This window comes from Mustela erminea, chromosome 1 (genome assembly GCF_009829155.1).
Source record: "Mustela erminea isolate mMusErm1 chromosome 1, mMusErm1.Pri, whole genome shotgun sequence".
Lineage (NCBI taxonomy): Eukaryota > Metazoa > Chordata > Mammalia > Carnivora > Mustelidae > Mustela > Mustela erminea.
Window position 1 is genome coordinate 11,866,686 of NC_045614.1, and position 15,098 is coordinate 11,881,783.

A 15,098-nucleotide genomic window follows, 5' to 3' on the forward strand; every position below is an offset into this window, starting at 1 on the left:
CACTGGCTCTTTCTCCTGAAGGGCACACAAGTCCCCAGATAAACTCATGTCTTTCAAACAGACTTCCCTAAGGTCATCCTTCAAACATCACCCTCTTTTAAGTCTTCCTGAGCTCCCATAAAGATAACACCCCATCTATTTTCATTTATGCCTGCTTTTTTCCCCACTGTCATTGTAATTATAGCATTTCCACCATGTTACTAATACCTACTTGTGTTAAAATTAAACATTCTTGTGCTATTTTCTAGTTATCACGACCACCACATGGGACCAGGCAATGACTCTCAAATTTCAGGATTGATTCTTTTGGGATTATCAAATAAACCAGAACTGCAGCCTCTCATTTTGGGGCTTTTCTTATCCATGTACCTGATCACTGTGTTTGGAAACTTGCTCATCATTCTGGTCATCTGCTCTGACTCCCACCTCCACAACCCCATGTATTTCTTCCTTGCCAACCTGTCCTTTGTAGACATCTGTTTTACTTCCACCACTGTCCCCAAGATGCTGATGAACATCCAGACTCAGAACAAAGAGATAACTTATGAAGGCTGCCTAAGCCAGATGTTTTTTTTCATACTCTTTGCAGGATTAGATTTCTTCCTCCTGACTGTGATGTCCTATGACCGTTTTGTGGCCATCTGCCACCCCCTGCACTACACAGTCACCATGAACCCCCAGGTCTGTGGACTATTGGTTCTGATGTGCTGGATCATAAGCATTCTGAACTCCTTGTCAGAAAGCTTAATGGTGTTGCGGCTGTCCTTCTGTACATCCATGAAAATTCCCCACTTTTTCTGTGAACTCAATCAGATGATCCAACTTGCCTGTTCTAATACCTTTATTAATAATATGATGGTGTTTTTTGCAGCTGTGCTGCTGGGTGTTGGTTCCCTGGCTGGGGTCCTTTACTCTTATTGCAAGATAATTTCTTCCGTATGTGGGAATTCATCAACTCAGGGCAAGTATAAAGCATTTTCCACCTGTGCATCTCACCTCTCAGTTGTCTCCTTATTTTATTGTACAAGCCTAGGAGTGTACCTTAGCTCTGCTGCTCCCCAGAGCTCCCATGCAAGTGCAGTAGCCTCGGTGATGTACACTGTGGTCACACCCATGCTGAACCCTTTCATCTACAGCCTGAGGAACAAAGACATAAAGAGGGCTCTGATTAGATTCTCTGGGATGGCAATGAGGAAAGGGACAATTGTCCTGGGCTGAAGAATTTGCCATGATTGCAGGGTCTGAGGCCATAGAATCAGAGGTTGGATTTTTAATGCAGATTTTGGAAGCAGAACTTCCTTCTTTATTTCCTGTAATTTCTTTTTTGTTTGGCCTCTCATACAATGTATTTACTTACTTCATTAAACTTTGTATTATCTTTGATACCCAGGAGATTTTCCCTTTGTCATTTTCTTACTCTCTCAAAGTTATTCCTAACATTGTAAGTGATATATTTGGAAATTCTCACTGATTTCAAAGTACTAGATGGTTCTGCTAAGAATAATTTCTTCTCAAATGAAATATATCATAATGAATATTTTTTTCTTTTGTGTTACTGAAAAAACAGTCATAAGTTGTACTACTCCTATGGAAATTCTTGGCCACCATATCTATTTATTTAAGTTTATAACAGAAAAATCTGAGATCACTGTGCTTCACTTTTGTGAACATCATTCCATTGTATATCACTACCTTAACTGCTCTTACTTAGAATGCAGATTTTGATGTACTGGTGGTTATAGCTGATCATGGGGATTTTACTACACATTAGGATCCTGTTCTATTACACAGAAAGTGTCTACCATGCCTCCCATAGTCACTCACAAGAGAAATGATAGTAAAATATATGTCCCCAAGTGGAATCTACACAGAAAGACAAATAAGGAAAAAATGGATTGACAGAATTATGGCCCTAGAGCCAAACCTGATTTTAAGGAAGATGAAGAAAATATTAAAGCATACATTTATCCTTATGCAAATTATTTCTTTCTCAGACACTTCATCTATTCATTGAATTATGGATTATCATGGATTATGGATGATGGATTATCATGGTCTAACTATAAGGTGTATTCATTAAGATGAAACACTGGCTTGGATTTTATTAAATTTTATTAAATTATTTTATGATTTCTGGTTTCCAGTGCTACATACAAAGATGATTCATTCTATTTCACTAAATGAAATATCTCCCACTATTTGAAATTTGGCATAAATTCTAAGGGGGGGGACACTGAATAAACAACATCAGTATGATCCATTATATATGATCCTCATAACCACAGGATAACTCACCAAAAATCTTGGATTCCTGTCGAGGATGTGATTCACAGACACAACTTTTATGCACACATGCATATCATTCCAACCATTCCTTGTTACCTCCAAGGGGCCTGAGATTTTTTTTTATTTTAAATTTTTTTTTTATTTTGGGGGCGTTTCTGGATTTTTTTTAATTTTCAGCATAACAGTATTTGTTATTTTTTCACCACACCTAGTATCTATGCAATCTGTGACCTCTATAATGCCCACCACCTGGTTCCCCAACCCTCCACGCCCCCGCCACTTCAAAACCCTCAGATTGTTTTTCAGATTCCATAGTCTCTCATGGTTCACCTCCCCTTCCAGTTTCGCCCAGCTCCCTTCTCCTCTCTAACTCCCCATGTCCGCCATGCTATTTGTTATGTTCCACAAATAAGTGAAACCATATGATAATTGACACTCTCTGCTTGACTTATTTCGCTCAGCATAACCTCTTCCAGCCCCATCCATGTTGCTACAAAAGTTGGGTATTCATCCTTTCCAATGGAGGCATAATACACCATAGTGTATATGGACCACATTTTCCTTATGCATTCGTCCATTGAAGGGCATCTTGGTTCTTTCCACAGTTTGGCGACCGTGGCCATTGCTGCTATAAACATTGGGGTACAGATGGCCCTTCTTTTACTACATCTGTATCTTTGGGGTAAATACCCAGGAGTGCAATCGCAGAGTCATAGGGGAGTTCTATTTTTAATTTCATGAGGAATCTCCACACTGTTCTCCATGAGGCTGCACCAATTGCCATTCCCACCAACAGTATAAGAGGGTTCCCCTTCCTCGACATCCCCTCTAACACATGTTGTTTCCTGTCTCGTTAATTTTAGCCATTCTAACTGGTATAAGGTGATATCTCAATGTGCTTTTAATTTGAATCTCCCTGAGGGCTAGTGATGATGAACATTTTTTCATGTGTCTGATAGCCATTTGTATGTCTTCATTGAAGAAATCTCTGTTCATATCTTCTGCCCATTTTTTGCTATGATTGCCTGTTTCGTGTGTGTTGAGTTTGAGGAGTTCATTATAGATCCTGGATATCAACCTTTTGTCTGTACTGTCATTTGCAAATATCTTCTCCCATTCCATGGGATGCCTCTTTGTTTTTTTGACTGTTTCCTTTCCTGTGCAGAAGGTTTTGATTTTGATGAAGTCCCGAAGTGCATTTTCACTTTTGTTTCCTTTGCCTTTGGAGACATATCTTGAAAGAAGTTGCTGTGGCTGATATCGAAGAGATTACTGCCTATGTTCTCCTCTAGGATTCTGATGGATTCATGTCTCACGTTGAGGTCTTTTATCCATTTTGAGTTTTTCTTTGTGTACGGTGTAAGAGAATGGTCGAGTTTCATTCTTCTACATATAGCTGTCCAGTTTTCCCAGCACCATTTATTGAAGAGACTGTCTTTTTTCCGCTGTATATTTTTTCCTGTTTTGTCGAAGATTATTTGACCATAGAGTTGAGAGTCCATATCTTGGCTCTCTATTCTGTTCCACTGGTCTATGTGTCTGTTTTTAGGCCAGTACCATGCTGTCTTGGTGATCACAGCTTTGTAGTAAAGCTTGAAATCAGGTAACGTGATGCCCCCAGCTTTATTTTTGTTTTTCAACATTTCCTTAGCGATTCGGGGTCTATTCTGATTCCCTACAAATTTTTGGATTATTTGCTCCAGCTCTTTGAAGAATACCGGTGGAATTTTGATTGGAATAGCATTAAAAGTATAGATTGCCCTAGGCGGTAGACATTTTAACAATGTTTATCTTCCAATCCAAGAGCATGGAATGGTCTTCCATCTTTTTTTGTCTTCTACAATTTCTTTCATGAGTGTTCTGTAGTTCCTTGAGTACAGATCCTTTACCTCTTTGCTTAGGTTTATTCCCAAGTATCTCATGGTTCCTGGTGCTATAGTAAATGGAATTGTTTCTCTAATTTCCCTTTCTGTATTTTCATTAGTAGTGTATAAGAAAGCCACTAATTTCTGTACATTGACTTTGTATCCTGCCATGTTGCTGAATTGTTGTATGAGTTCTAGTAGTGTGGGGGTGGAGTCGTTTGGGTTTTCCATATAAAGAATCATGTCTTCTGCAAAGAGAGAGAGTTTGACTTCTTTATTGCCAATTTGGATACCTTTTATTTCTCTTTGTTGTCTGATTGCTGTTGTTAGGACTTCTAATACTATGTTGAACAAGAGTGGTGAGAGTGGGCATCCTTGTCTTGTTCCTGATCTCAACGGGAAGGTTGCGAACATTTTCCCATTGAGGATGATATTTCCTGTAAGTCTTTCATAGATAGATTTTATGAAGTTGAGGAATGTTCCCTCTATCCCTATACTTTGAAGCGTTTTAATCAGGAACGGATGCTGGATTTTGTCAAATGCTTTTTCTGCATCAATTGAGAGGACCATGTGGTTCTTCTCTCTTCTCTTAATAATTTGTTCTGTCACATTGATTGATTTGCGAATGTTGAACCATTCTTGTAGCCCAGGGAGGAATTCCACCTGATCATGATGGATATTCTTTTTTTTTTTTTGCTTTTTATTTTTTTTTAATTTTATCAATTTATTTATTTTCAGAAAAAGAGTATTCATTATTTTTTCACCACACCCAGTGCTCCATGCAATCTGTGCCCTATATAATACACACCACCTGGTACCCCAACCTCCCACACCCCCACCACTTCAAACCCCTCAGATTGTTTTTCAGAGTCCACAGTCTCTTATGATTCACCTCCCCTTCCAATTTACCCCAAATCCCTTCTCCTCTCTAACACCCCTTTTCCTCCATGATATTTGTTATGCTCCACAAATAAGTGAAACCATACGATAATTGACTCCCTCTGCTTGACTTATTTCACTCAGCATAATCTCTTCCATTCCCGTCCATGTTGGTACAAAAGTTGGGTATTCATCCTTTCTGATGGAGGCATAATACTCCATAGTGTATATGGACCACATCTTCCTTATCCATTCGTCCGTTGAAAGGCATCTTGCTTCTTTCCAAAGTTTGGTGACCGTGGCCATTGCTGCTATAAGCATTGGGGTACAGATGGCCCTTTTTTTTTTCACGACATCTGTATCTATGGGGTAAATACCCAGGAGTGCAATTGCAGGGTCATAAGGAAGTTCTATTTTTAATTTCTTGAGGAATCTCCACACTGTTCTCCAAAGAGGCTGCACCAACCTGCATTCCCACCAACAATGGAAGAGAATTCCCCTGTCTCCACATCCTCTCCAACACATGTTGCTTCCTGTTTTGTTAATTTTGGCCATTCTAACTGGTGTAAGGTGATATCTCAATGTGGTTTTAATTTTAATCTCCCTGAGGGCTAGTGATGATGAACATTTTTTCATGTGTCTGATAGCCATTTGTATGTCTTGATTGGAGAAGTTTCTGTTCATATGTTCTTCCCATTTTTTGATATGATTGCCTGTTTCGTGTGTGTTGAGTTTGAGGAGTTCATTATAGATCCTGGATATCAACCTTTTGTCTATACTGTCATTTGCAAATATCTTCTCCCATTCCGTGGGTTGCCTCTTTGGGGTTTTTTTGACTGTTTCCTTTGCTATGCAGAAGCTTTTGATTTTGATGAAGTCCCAAAAGTTTATTTTCACTTTTGTTTCCTTTGCCTTTGGAGACATATCTTGAAAGAAGTTGCTGTGGCTGATATCGAAGAGATTACTGCCTATGTTCTCCTCTAGGATTCTGATGGATTCATGTCTCACGTTGAGGTCTTTTATCCATTTTGAGTTTTTCTTTGTGTACGGTGTAAGAGAATGGTCGAGTTTCATTCTTCTACATATAGCTGTCCAGTTTTCCCAGCACCATTTATTGAAGAGACTGTCTTTTTTCCACTGTATATTTTTTCCTGTTTTGTCGAAGATTATTTGACCTTAGAGTTGAGGGTCCATATCTGGCCTCTCTACTCTGTTCCACTGGTCTATGTGTCTGTTTTTAGGCCAGTACCATGCTGTCTTGGTGATCACAGCTTTGTAATAAAGCTTGTAATCAGGTAACGTGATTCCCCCAGCTTTATTTTTGTTTTTCAACATTTCCTTAGCGATTCAGGGTCTATTCTGATTCCATACAAATTTTAGGGTTATTTGCTCCAGCTCTTTGAAGAATACCGGTGGAATTTTGATTGGAATAGCATTAAAAGTATAGATTGCTCTAGGCAGTATAGACATTTTAAAAATGTTTATTCTTCCAATCCAAGAGCATGGAATGGTCTTCCATCTCTTTGTGTCTTCTTCAATTTTTTTCATGAGTGTTCTGTAGTTCCTCGAGTACAGATCTTTACCACTTTGCTTAGGTTTATTCCCAGGTATTTTGTGGTTCTTGGTGCTATAGTAAATGGAATCGATTCTCTAATTTCCCTTTCTGTATTTTCATTGTTAGTGTATAAGAAAGCCACTGATTTCTGCACATTGACTTTGTATCCTGCCATGTTGCTGAATTGCTGTATGAGTTCTAGTAGTTTGGGGGTGGAGACTTTTGGGTCTTCTATATAAAGAATCATGTCATCTGCGAAGAAAGAGAGTTTGACTTCTTCATTACCAATTTGGATACCTTTTATTTCTCTTTGTTGTCTGATTGCTGTTGCTAGGACTTCTAATACTATGTTGAACAAGAGTGGTGAGAGTGGGCCTCCTTGTCTTGTTCCTGATCTCAACGGGAAGGCTGCAAGCTTTTTCCCATTGAGGATGATATTTGCTGTAGGTCTTTCAGAGATAGATTTGATGAGGTTCAGGAATGTTCCCTCTATCCCTATACTTTGAAGTGTTTTGATCAGGAACGGATGCTGGATTTTGTCAAATGCTTTTTCTGCATCAATTGAGAGGACCATGTGGTTCTTCTCTCTTCTCTTAATAATTTGTTCTGTCACATTGATTGATTTGCGAATGTTGAACCATCCTTGTAGCCCAGGGATGAATCCCACCTGATGATGGTGGATAATCTTTTTAATGTGCTATTGGATCCTGTTGGCTAGGATCTTGTTGAGAATCTTAGCATCCATATTCATCAGTGATATTGGTCTAAAATTCTCCTTTTTGATGGGTCTTTGCCTGCTTTGGGGATCAGAGTAATGCTGGCTTCATAAAAAGAGTCTGTAAGTTTTCCTTCTGCTTGGATTTTTTGAAACAGCTTTAGGAGAATAGGTGTTATTTCTTCTTTGAAAGTTTGGTAGAATACCCCAGGAAATCCATCAGGTCCTGGGCTCTTGTTTTTTGGGAGTTTTTTGATCACTGCTTCAGTCCCGTTACTAGATATCGGTCTCTTCAGGTTGTCAATTTCTTCCTTGTTCAATTTGGGAAATTTATAGTTTCTCAGGAATGCATCCATTTCATCTAGGTTGCTTAGCTATTAGCATATAACTGTTGATAATAACTTGTGATAATTGTTTCTACTTCCTTGTTGTTCTTTTTGATCTCTCCCTTTTCATTTATAATTTTATGAATTTGGGCTTTCTCTCTTTTCTTTTGGATTAGTGTTGCCAATGGTTTATCGATCTTAATTGATTCTTTCAAAAAAAAACAGCTTCTAGTTTCATTGATACATTCTACTCTATCTCTGGTTTCTACCTCATCGATCTCAGCTCTAATCTTGATAATTTCCCTTCTTAAGTGTGGAGTTGGTTTGATTTGTTGTTGATTCTCCAGTTCTTTAAGGTGTAGAGACAGCTGCTGTGTTCTGGATTTTTCAATTTTTTTGAGGGATGTTTGGAAGTCTATGTATTTCCCCCTTAGGACTGCCTTTGCTGTATTCCATAGGTTTGGGATCAAACTGTCTTCATTCTCATTGGTTTTCATGAATTGTTTCAGTTCTTCTTTGATCTCCTGGTTGATCCAAGCATTCTTAAACAAGGTGACTTTTAGCTTTCAGGTGTTTGAGTTCCTTCAGAACTTTTCCTTGTGATTTAGCCCCAGTTTCAAAGCATTGTGATCTGAGAATGTGCAGGGAATAATCTCAGTCTTTTAGTATTTGTTGAGTCCTGATTTGTGACCCAGTATGTGGTCTATTCTGGAGAAGGTTCTGTGTGCACTTGAGAAGAATGAGTATTCTGTTGTTTTAGGCTGGAATGTTCTGTATATATCTATGAGGTCCATCTGGTCCAGTGTGTCATTCAATGCTCTTGTTTCTTTATTGATTTTCTGCTTCAATGACCTGTCTATTTCTGAGAGAGGCATGTTAAGATCTCCAAAGATTAGTGTATTCATATCAATATGACTCTTTATCTTGATTAACAGTTTTCTTATGTAATTGGCTGCTCCCATATTGGGGGAACAGATATTTACAATTGTTAGATCATCTTGGTGGATAGTCCCTTTAAGAATGATGTCGTGTCCTTCTGTATCTCTGACTACAGTCTTTAGCTTAAAATCTAATTTGTCTGATATGAGAATTGCTACCCCAGCCTTCTTTTGAGGCCCATTGACATAAAAGATGCTTCTCCATCTCTTCACTTTCAGTCTGCGTGTATCTTTAGGTTCAAAATGGGTCTCTTGTGGACAACATATGGGTGGGTCCTGTCGTTTTATCCAGTCTGCAACCCTGTGCCAATTTATGGGCCCATTTAGGCCATTCACATTGAGAATGATTATTGATAGATACGTTTTTATTGACATCGTGTTACCTTTGAAGTCTTTCTTTTTGTATATTGTCTCTATATCTCTGTTCAATGCTATTCTTGGGCTTTTTCCTCCTTTAAAGAAGCCCCCTTAATATTTCCTGCAGTATTGGCTTGGTGGTTGCATAGTCTTTTAAGCCTTGCCGGTCCTGGAAACTCTTTATCTCTCCATCCATTTTGAATGTCAGTCTTACTGGATCAAGTATTCTTGGCTGCAGGTTCTTCTCATTCAGTGCCCTGAATATATCTTGCCAGCCCTTTCTGGCTTGCCAGGTCTCTGTGGACAGGTCTGACGTTATTCTGATGGGCTTTCCTCTGTACATAAGGATCTTCTTTGTCCTAGCTGCTTTCAAGAGGTTCTGCCTACAATTATAATTCTTCATTCTTACTATTAGGTCATCTTGAGGATTTTTGTGAATCTGTAATCTTGGGGGAAACCTTTCGGCCTCTAGTACATGAACGCTGGTTCCATTCATGAGATTCGGAAAATTTTCATGAAGAAGTTGTTCCACTATATCTTCTAGACTTCTTTCTTTCTCCTCCCCTTCAGGATTCCAATAATTCTGACGTTGGAATGTTTCGTGGCATCATTTATTTCCCTGATTCTGTTTTCGCAGCTTCTAAGCTGTTTGTCCCTGGCTTCATCCTGATCCTTTCTCTCTATCTGTTTGTCCTCCAGATCACCAATTCTATCTTCTGTCTCAGTTACTCTAGCGTTGAGAGAATTTAGATTAGATTAGATTAGAACTCATTGAGAGCATTGTGAAGCTCATCCCTGGTAGCTTTCAGCTCTTCACTAATATTGAAAACATGATCTCTGGTCGTTTTCAGTTTGGCCCTAATCAATTCCATTTGGTCACCCATGGCTTTCTCCAACCTAGCTATTGCTTGGATAATTGTTAGCCTGAATTCTCTTTCCAACATATTGTCTATGTTGATCGCCATTAACCCTGTTGCAGAAGGTCCATCCTCTGTATTTTTCTTCTGTTGGGCATTCCTCCTCCTAGCCATTTTGGTGAGAGATGGCTGAATGGGTGTAGCTGGATGTGTTGACTGTGGTGCAGTCAAGGTGCACCCTGGAACGCTTCTGAGCCATCAGGGTTCCCCACCCAAATGAGAGGAAAAAGAAAAGGAAAAGAAAAAAAGAGAGAGGGAGAGAGACCGGAAGGAAACTTGAGATAAAAGAGAAGGTTCAGCCCAAATGGGTCCCAAGGTAAGATTTATAAAGTATACAAACATAAACAGACAAACAAAAAGACTGATACAAGTATATGACAAGAGAAAAAAATAATATATATATTTGCATATATATATGCAAATTAAGGAAGAACCTTGTCAAAAATAACCCCGAGTGTAAGATTTATATACTATCAGGACAAACACAAAAACACAGAAATACTGGTGGAAGAAAAAGATGGGAGAGTGGTTATAAGTTCTCAGTGTGGGTGAGGAAGGTTGTTTTGATTCTTCCTGGATGTATCTTGATATCTTTGTTAAAGGACTCAACTTTCCTAAGATAAAGGGGGGATTAGGAATTGGTTTACCTATAGGGGTGGCATTGATTGGGGAAAGGGGATTACCTTGAAGTTTAACTCTATATGAATATTAGAAAATAAGAATTAAAAAAAGGAATAGAGTATTATGCCTCCATCAGAAAGGATGAATACCCAACTTTTGTAGCAACATGGACGGGACTGGAAGAGATTATGCTGAGTGAAATAAGTCAAGCAGAGAGAGTCAATTATCATATGGTTTCACTTATTTGTGGAGCATAACAAATAGCATGGAGGACATGGGGACTTAGAGTGGAGAAGGGAGTTGGGGGAAATTGGAAGGGGAGGTGAACCATGAGAGACTATGGACTCTGAAAAACAATCTGAGGGTTTTGAAGGGACGGGGGGTGGGAGGTTGGGGTACCAGGTGGTGGGTATTATAGAGGGCACGGATTGCATGGAGCACGGGGTGTGGTGCAAAAATAATGAATACTGTTATGCTGGAAATAAAAAAAAAATTAATTAAAAAAAAAAGGAATAAACTAGACTAAACTAAACTTAAATTTTAAAAAAAGAAATTTAAAAAATAGAAATGCAAAAGGAAAACACAGGTGTATGTATCAAAAAGTTCAGGTTAGAAGGTTATTATGGAATTTGATGTACTGGACATCTCACTGTGACGGTAAATAGGTTAAAAATTACGGATTGCATGGAGCACTGGGTGTGGTGAAAAAATAATGAATACTGTTTTTCTGAAAATAAATAAATTGAAAAAATTAAAAAATAAAAAAATTATCTATATAATAATAAAAAATTATCTATATTAAAAAAATGAGCCAGAATAGTGGGAACTAATTAATCATAAAAATTGTCCTATGAAGTAGTGGTGGTTGTTCTCTTGTCCTCTTTTTTTTTTTTTTTTTTCCTTTCCTAGTTGGTTTTCTGGGGGAGGGGCCTGCCACGTGGATTTTCAGTCAATGATGTTCTCTGAGTTAAGTCCTCCCACCCCACTCAAGGGGTTGGGCTCTGAGGAAACTGGTTTTTTCAGGCTTTTGTTCTCTGGAGGTTTTTATATTCGTTCACTTTTGTTTTCCTCTCTCGCCTTGACCGCTTTTGATGTTTTTTGTAGGTTTAGAGAAAAGAAAACTGCACCCTGACCTCCCTCTCAGAGAGAAGCCTCAGTCTGACTGCAGAGCCCAAATAAATCCCCCCTTGGCTGCTGGCAGAGCAGGTTCCCAGTCGCGGTCCCTGGGGATGCAGGATCTTTTGCTTGTACCCAAAACCACAGCAGCGGCAGCTGTCTGGGCAGCTCCAGACTTCCAGAGAAGTTCCAAGCAGTGATCGCACACTGAGATTTTCCTGCTGGCCCAGGCTGGGAGTGCCTGGTCTTCCTGTTCCAAGAGCACCGGGCTGGTGCCTGTGTGCACCTCTCTCAGGGGAGGGCGCAGGGCATGACTTGAACTCTGATGGCATGGCAGGGTACTCGCATGGGGACTGCAAAAAGGTTGTGCTTCTGTTGGCTGGCGAGGCTCCCAGCCTCTCACGGGAGCCGGGTGCCAGGCAATCTCAGGAGCGCTGGTGGTTCAGGGACCAAGACCTGGTTTCTCTGCCGCACTCTCTCTGGCTCTTCGACAGGGGTGGCTGTCCTGAGTCTGGGGAGTTAAGCCCTGACCCTAACACCCCGATTCCCTCAATTTCCCCCCAGTGATCCTTTGCTCTTTTTGAGTGCTTTCTACCAGACTCCCAAGTTAATGCTGGTCCCCAGGCACAGGGCACTCTCGTATTGGGACATTACTTTCCAATGGGTCGCCTCTGGTGGCTTCCTCCCCCTTTTGTTTATCTTCTGATATCAGTCCGACTTTCCCACTCTGCTTTACCTGCCCACTGGCATCTTCTGCTCCAGTAGAGATCCAGACGTGTATAATTCTGATTTCAGGCTGATTTCGTGAGTGATCAGAGTTCTTTGGAAGGTAATCAGCTCACTTTAGGGTACAGGTTGAAAGGGCGCCTCCTCCTACTTCCCCGCCATCTTGTCTCGAGGAAGGTTGTTTTTATTCTTCCTGGATGTATCTTGATATCTTTTCTAAATGACTCAACTTTCCTAAGATAAAGGGGGATTAAATATTGGTTTACCTATAGGGGTAGTATTGATTGAGGAAAGGGGATTACTTTGAAGCTTAACTCTATATGAATATTAGAAAATAAAAATAAAAAGGAATAAACTAGACTAAACTAAACCAAAATTAAAAAAAATTCAAAAAATAGAAATCCAAAAGAAAAACACAGGTGTATGTATCAAAGATCAGGTTAGAAGGTTATTATGGAATATGATGTACTGGACATCTCACTGTGATGGTAAATAGGTTACAAAATTATCTATAAAAAAAAAAAATGAACCAGAATAGTGGGAACAAGTTAAAAATAAAAGTTGTCCTATGAAGTAGTGGTGGTTGTTCTCTTGTAGTCCTTTTTTTTTCCTTTCTTGGTTGGTTTTCTGGGGGAGGGGCCTGCCACGTGGGTTTTCAGTCAATGATGTTCCCTGAGTTAATTCCCCCCACCTCCCTCAAAGGGGTGGGCTCTGAGGAAACTGGTTTTTTTCAGGCTTTTGTTCTCTGGTGGTTTTTATGTTTGTTCACTTTTTTTTCTCTCACCTTGACCGCTTTTTTTTTTTTAATTTAATTAATTTATTATTTTTAGCATAACAGTATTCATTATTTTTGCACCACACCCAGTGCTCCATGCAACCCGTGCCCTCTCTAATACCCACCACCTGGCTCTCCCAACCTCCCATCCCCCTACCCCTTCAAAACCCTCAGGTTGTTTTTCAGAGTCCATAGTCTCTCATGATTCACCTCCCCTTCCAATTTCCCTCAACTCCCTTCTCCTCTCCATCTCCCCTTGTCCTCCATGCTATTTGCTATGCTCCACAAATAAGTGAAACCATATGATCATTGACTCTCTCTGCTTGACTTATTTCACTCAGCATAATCTCTTCCAAGTGGGTAGGAGAAGAATAAATGAAACAAGATGGGATTGGGAGGGAGACAAACCATAAGCGACTCTTAATCTCACAAAACAAACCGAGGGTTGCTGGGGGGAGGGGGTTTGGGAGAAGGGGGTGGGATTATGGACACTGGGGAGGGTATGTGCTTTGGTGAATGCTGTGAAGTGTGTAAACCTGGTGATTCACAGACCTGTACCCCTGGGGATAAAAACATATGTTTATAAAAAATAAAAAATTAATAAAAAAAAATAAAATAAAATAAAACAAAAAAACAACAACAACAACAAAAAAAAAAACCTTGACCGCTTTTGATGGTTTTGTAGTTTTAGAGGAAAAGAAACTGCACCCTGACCTCCCTCTCAGAGAGAAGCCTCAGTCTGCCTGCAGAGCCCAAATAAGTTCCCCCTTGGCCTCTGGCAGAGCAGTTCCCAAGACGCGGTTCCTGGGGGTGCAGGATCTTTTGCTTATACCCAAAACCATGGCAGCAGAGGCTGTCTGGGAAGCTCCAGACCACCAGAGAGGTTCCAAGCAGTGATCGCACACTGAGATTTTCCCGCTGGCCCGGGCTGGGAGTGCCTGGCCTTTCTGGGTCTAAGAGCGCCCAGCTTGTGTGCACCTCTTTCAGGGGAGGCTGTGGGTCGCACACGTGTTTCAAGCTCTGAGAACCAGGCACAGATCCAAAAGCACCAGGCTGGGCTTTCGCACATCTCTTTCAGGGGAGAGTTTGGGGCACGCGTCTTAGGCTCTGAAACAATGGCGCGAGTCAAAGAGCACTGGCTGGGCCTTTGTGTACCTCTCTCAAGGGAGGATGAGGGGTGCACGCATCTCAGGCTCTATAGCAGGGCTTGCGCGTTCTGTCCTCTGGTGAGGCTCCCAGCCCCTCACAGGAGCCGGACCCCACACCTTCTCGGGCGCGCTGGCAGCTTAGGGACCAAGACCTGGTTTCTCCGCTGCACTCTCTCTGGCTCAGTGCCAGGGGAGGCTGTCCTGGGACTGGGGACTTAAGCCCCTGTCCCTAGCCACCCTGATTCCCACAATCCGCAATTCCCCCGCCCCACCGCGATCCTTTGCTTTTTTGAAGTGCTTTCAACCATTCTCCAAGTTAATGCTGGTCCCCAGACACAGTGCACTCTTGCTCATATTAGGGGTTTTACTTTCCAACCAGTCGCCTCTGGTGGCTCCCTCCCCCTTTTGTATATCTTCTGATATCAGTTCGCCATTCCCACTCCACTTTACCTGCCCACTGGCATCTTCTGCCCCTGTAGAGATCCAGACGTGTATAATTCTGATTTCAGGCTGATTTCATGGGTGATTGGAATTCTTTGGTAGGTAATCAGCTCACTTTAGGGTACAGGTTGAAAAGGTGCCTTCTCCTACTTCCCCGCCATCCTGTCCGCCCTCCCCGCCTCAGTTTTTTTTTTTTTTTAATACAGTTACATGATATAAACTTCAAGAACAGGGTAATCATGGAAGCTAACTTCAAGTATGAGAACAAGTGCCTAGAATAAAAAGAATCAGATTATTACAAATGTCTTCTGTTCTTCCTGATTTAGTTATTATATCAGTTAGCAATTGCTGCATACAAAGCATCCTAAAATAACATGGTACAATATAATGTCTTTATTATTGAAGGGAATTCTAGGGTAGGGCATTGTCTTGA

The 15,098-nt window shown here is 40.6% G+C and overlaps 1 protein-coding gene across 1 annotated transcript; it reads left to right on the plus strand.

Annotated features, from left to right (window-relative positions):
* The first annotated feature begins 264 nt into the window (after positions 1-264).
* On the plus strand, positions 265-1,218 carry LOC116568318 (olfactory receptor-like protein OLF4). The gene has a single exon (XM_032303843.1). It carries the CDS (start codon positions 265-267, stop codon positions 1,216-1,218), a length of 954 nt encoding a protein of 317 aa, XP_032159734.1.
* The last annotated feature ends 13,880 nt before the right edge of the window (positions 1,219-15,098 follow it).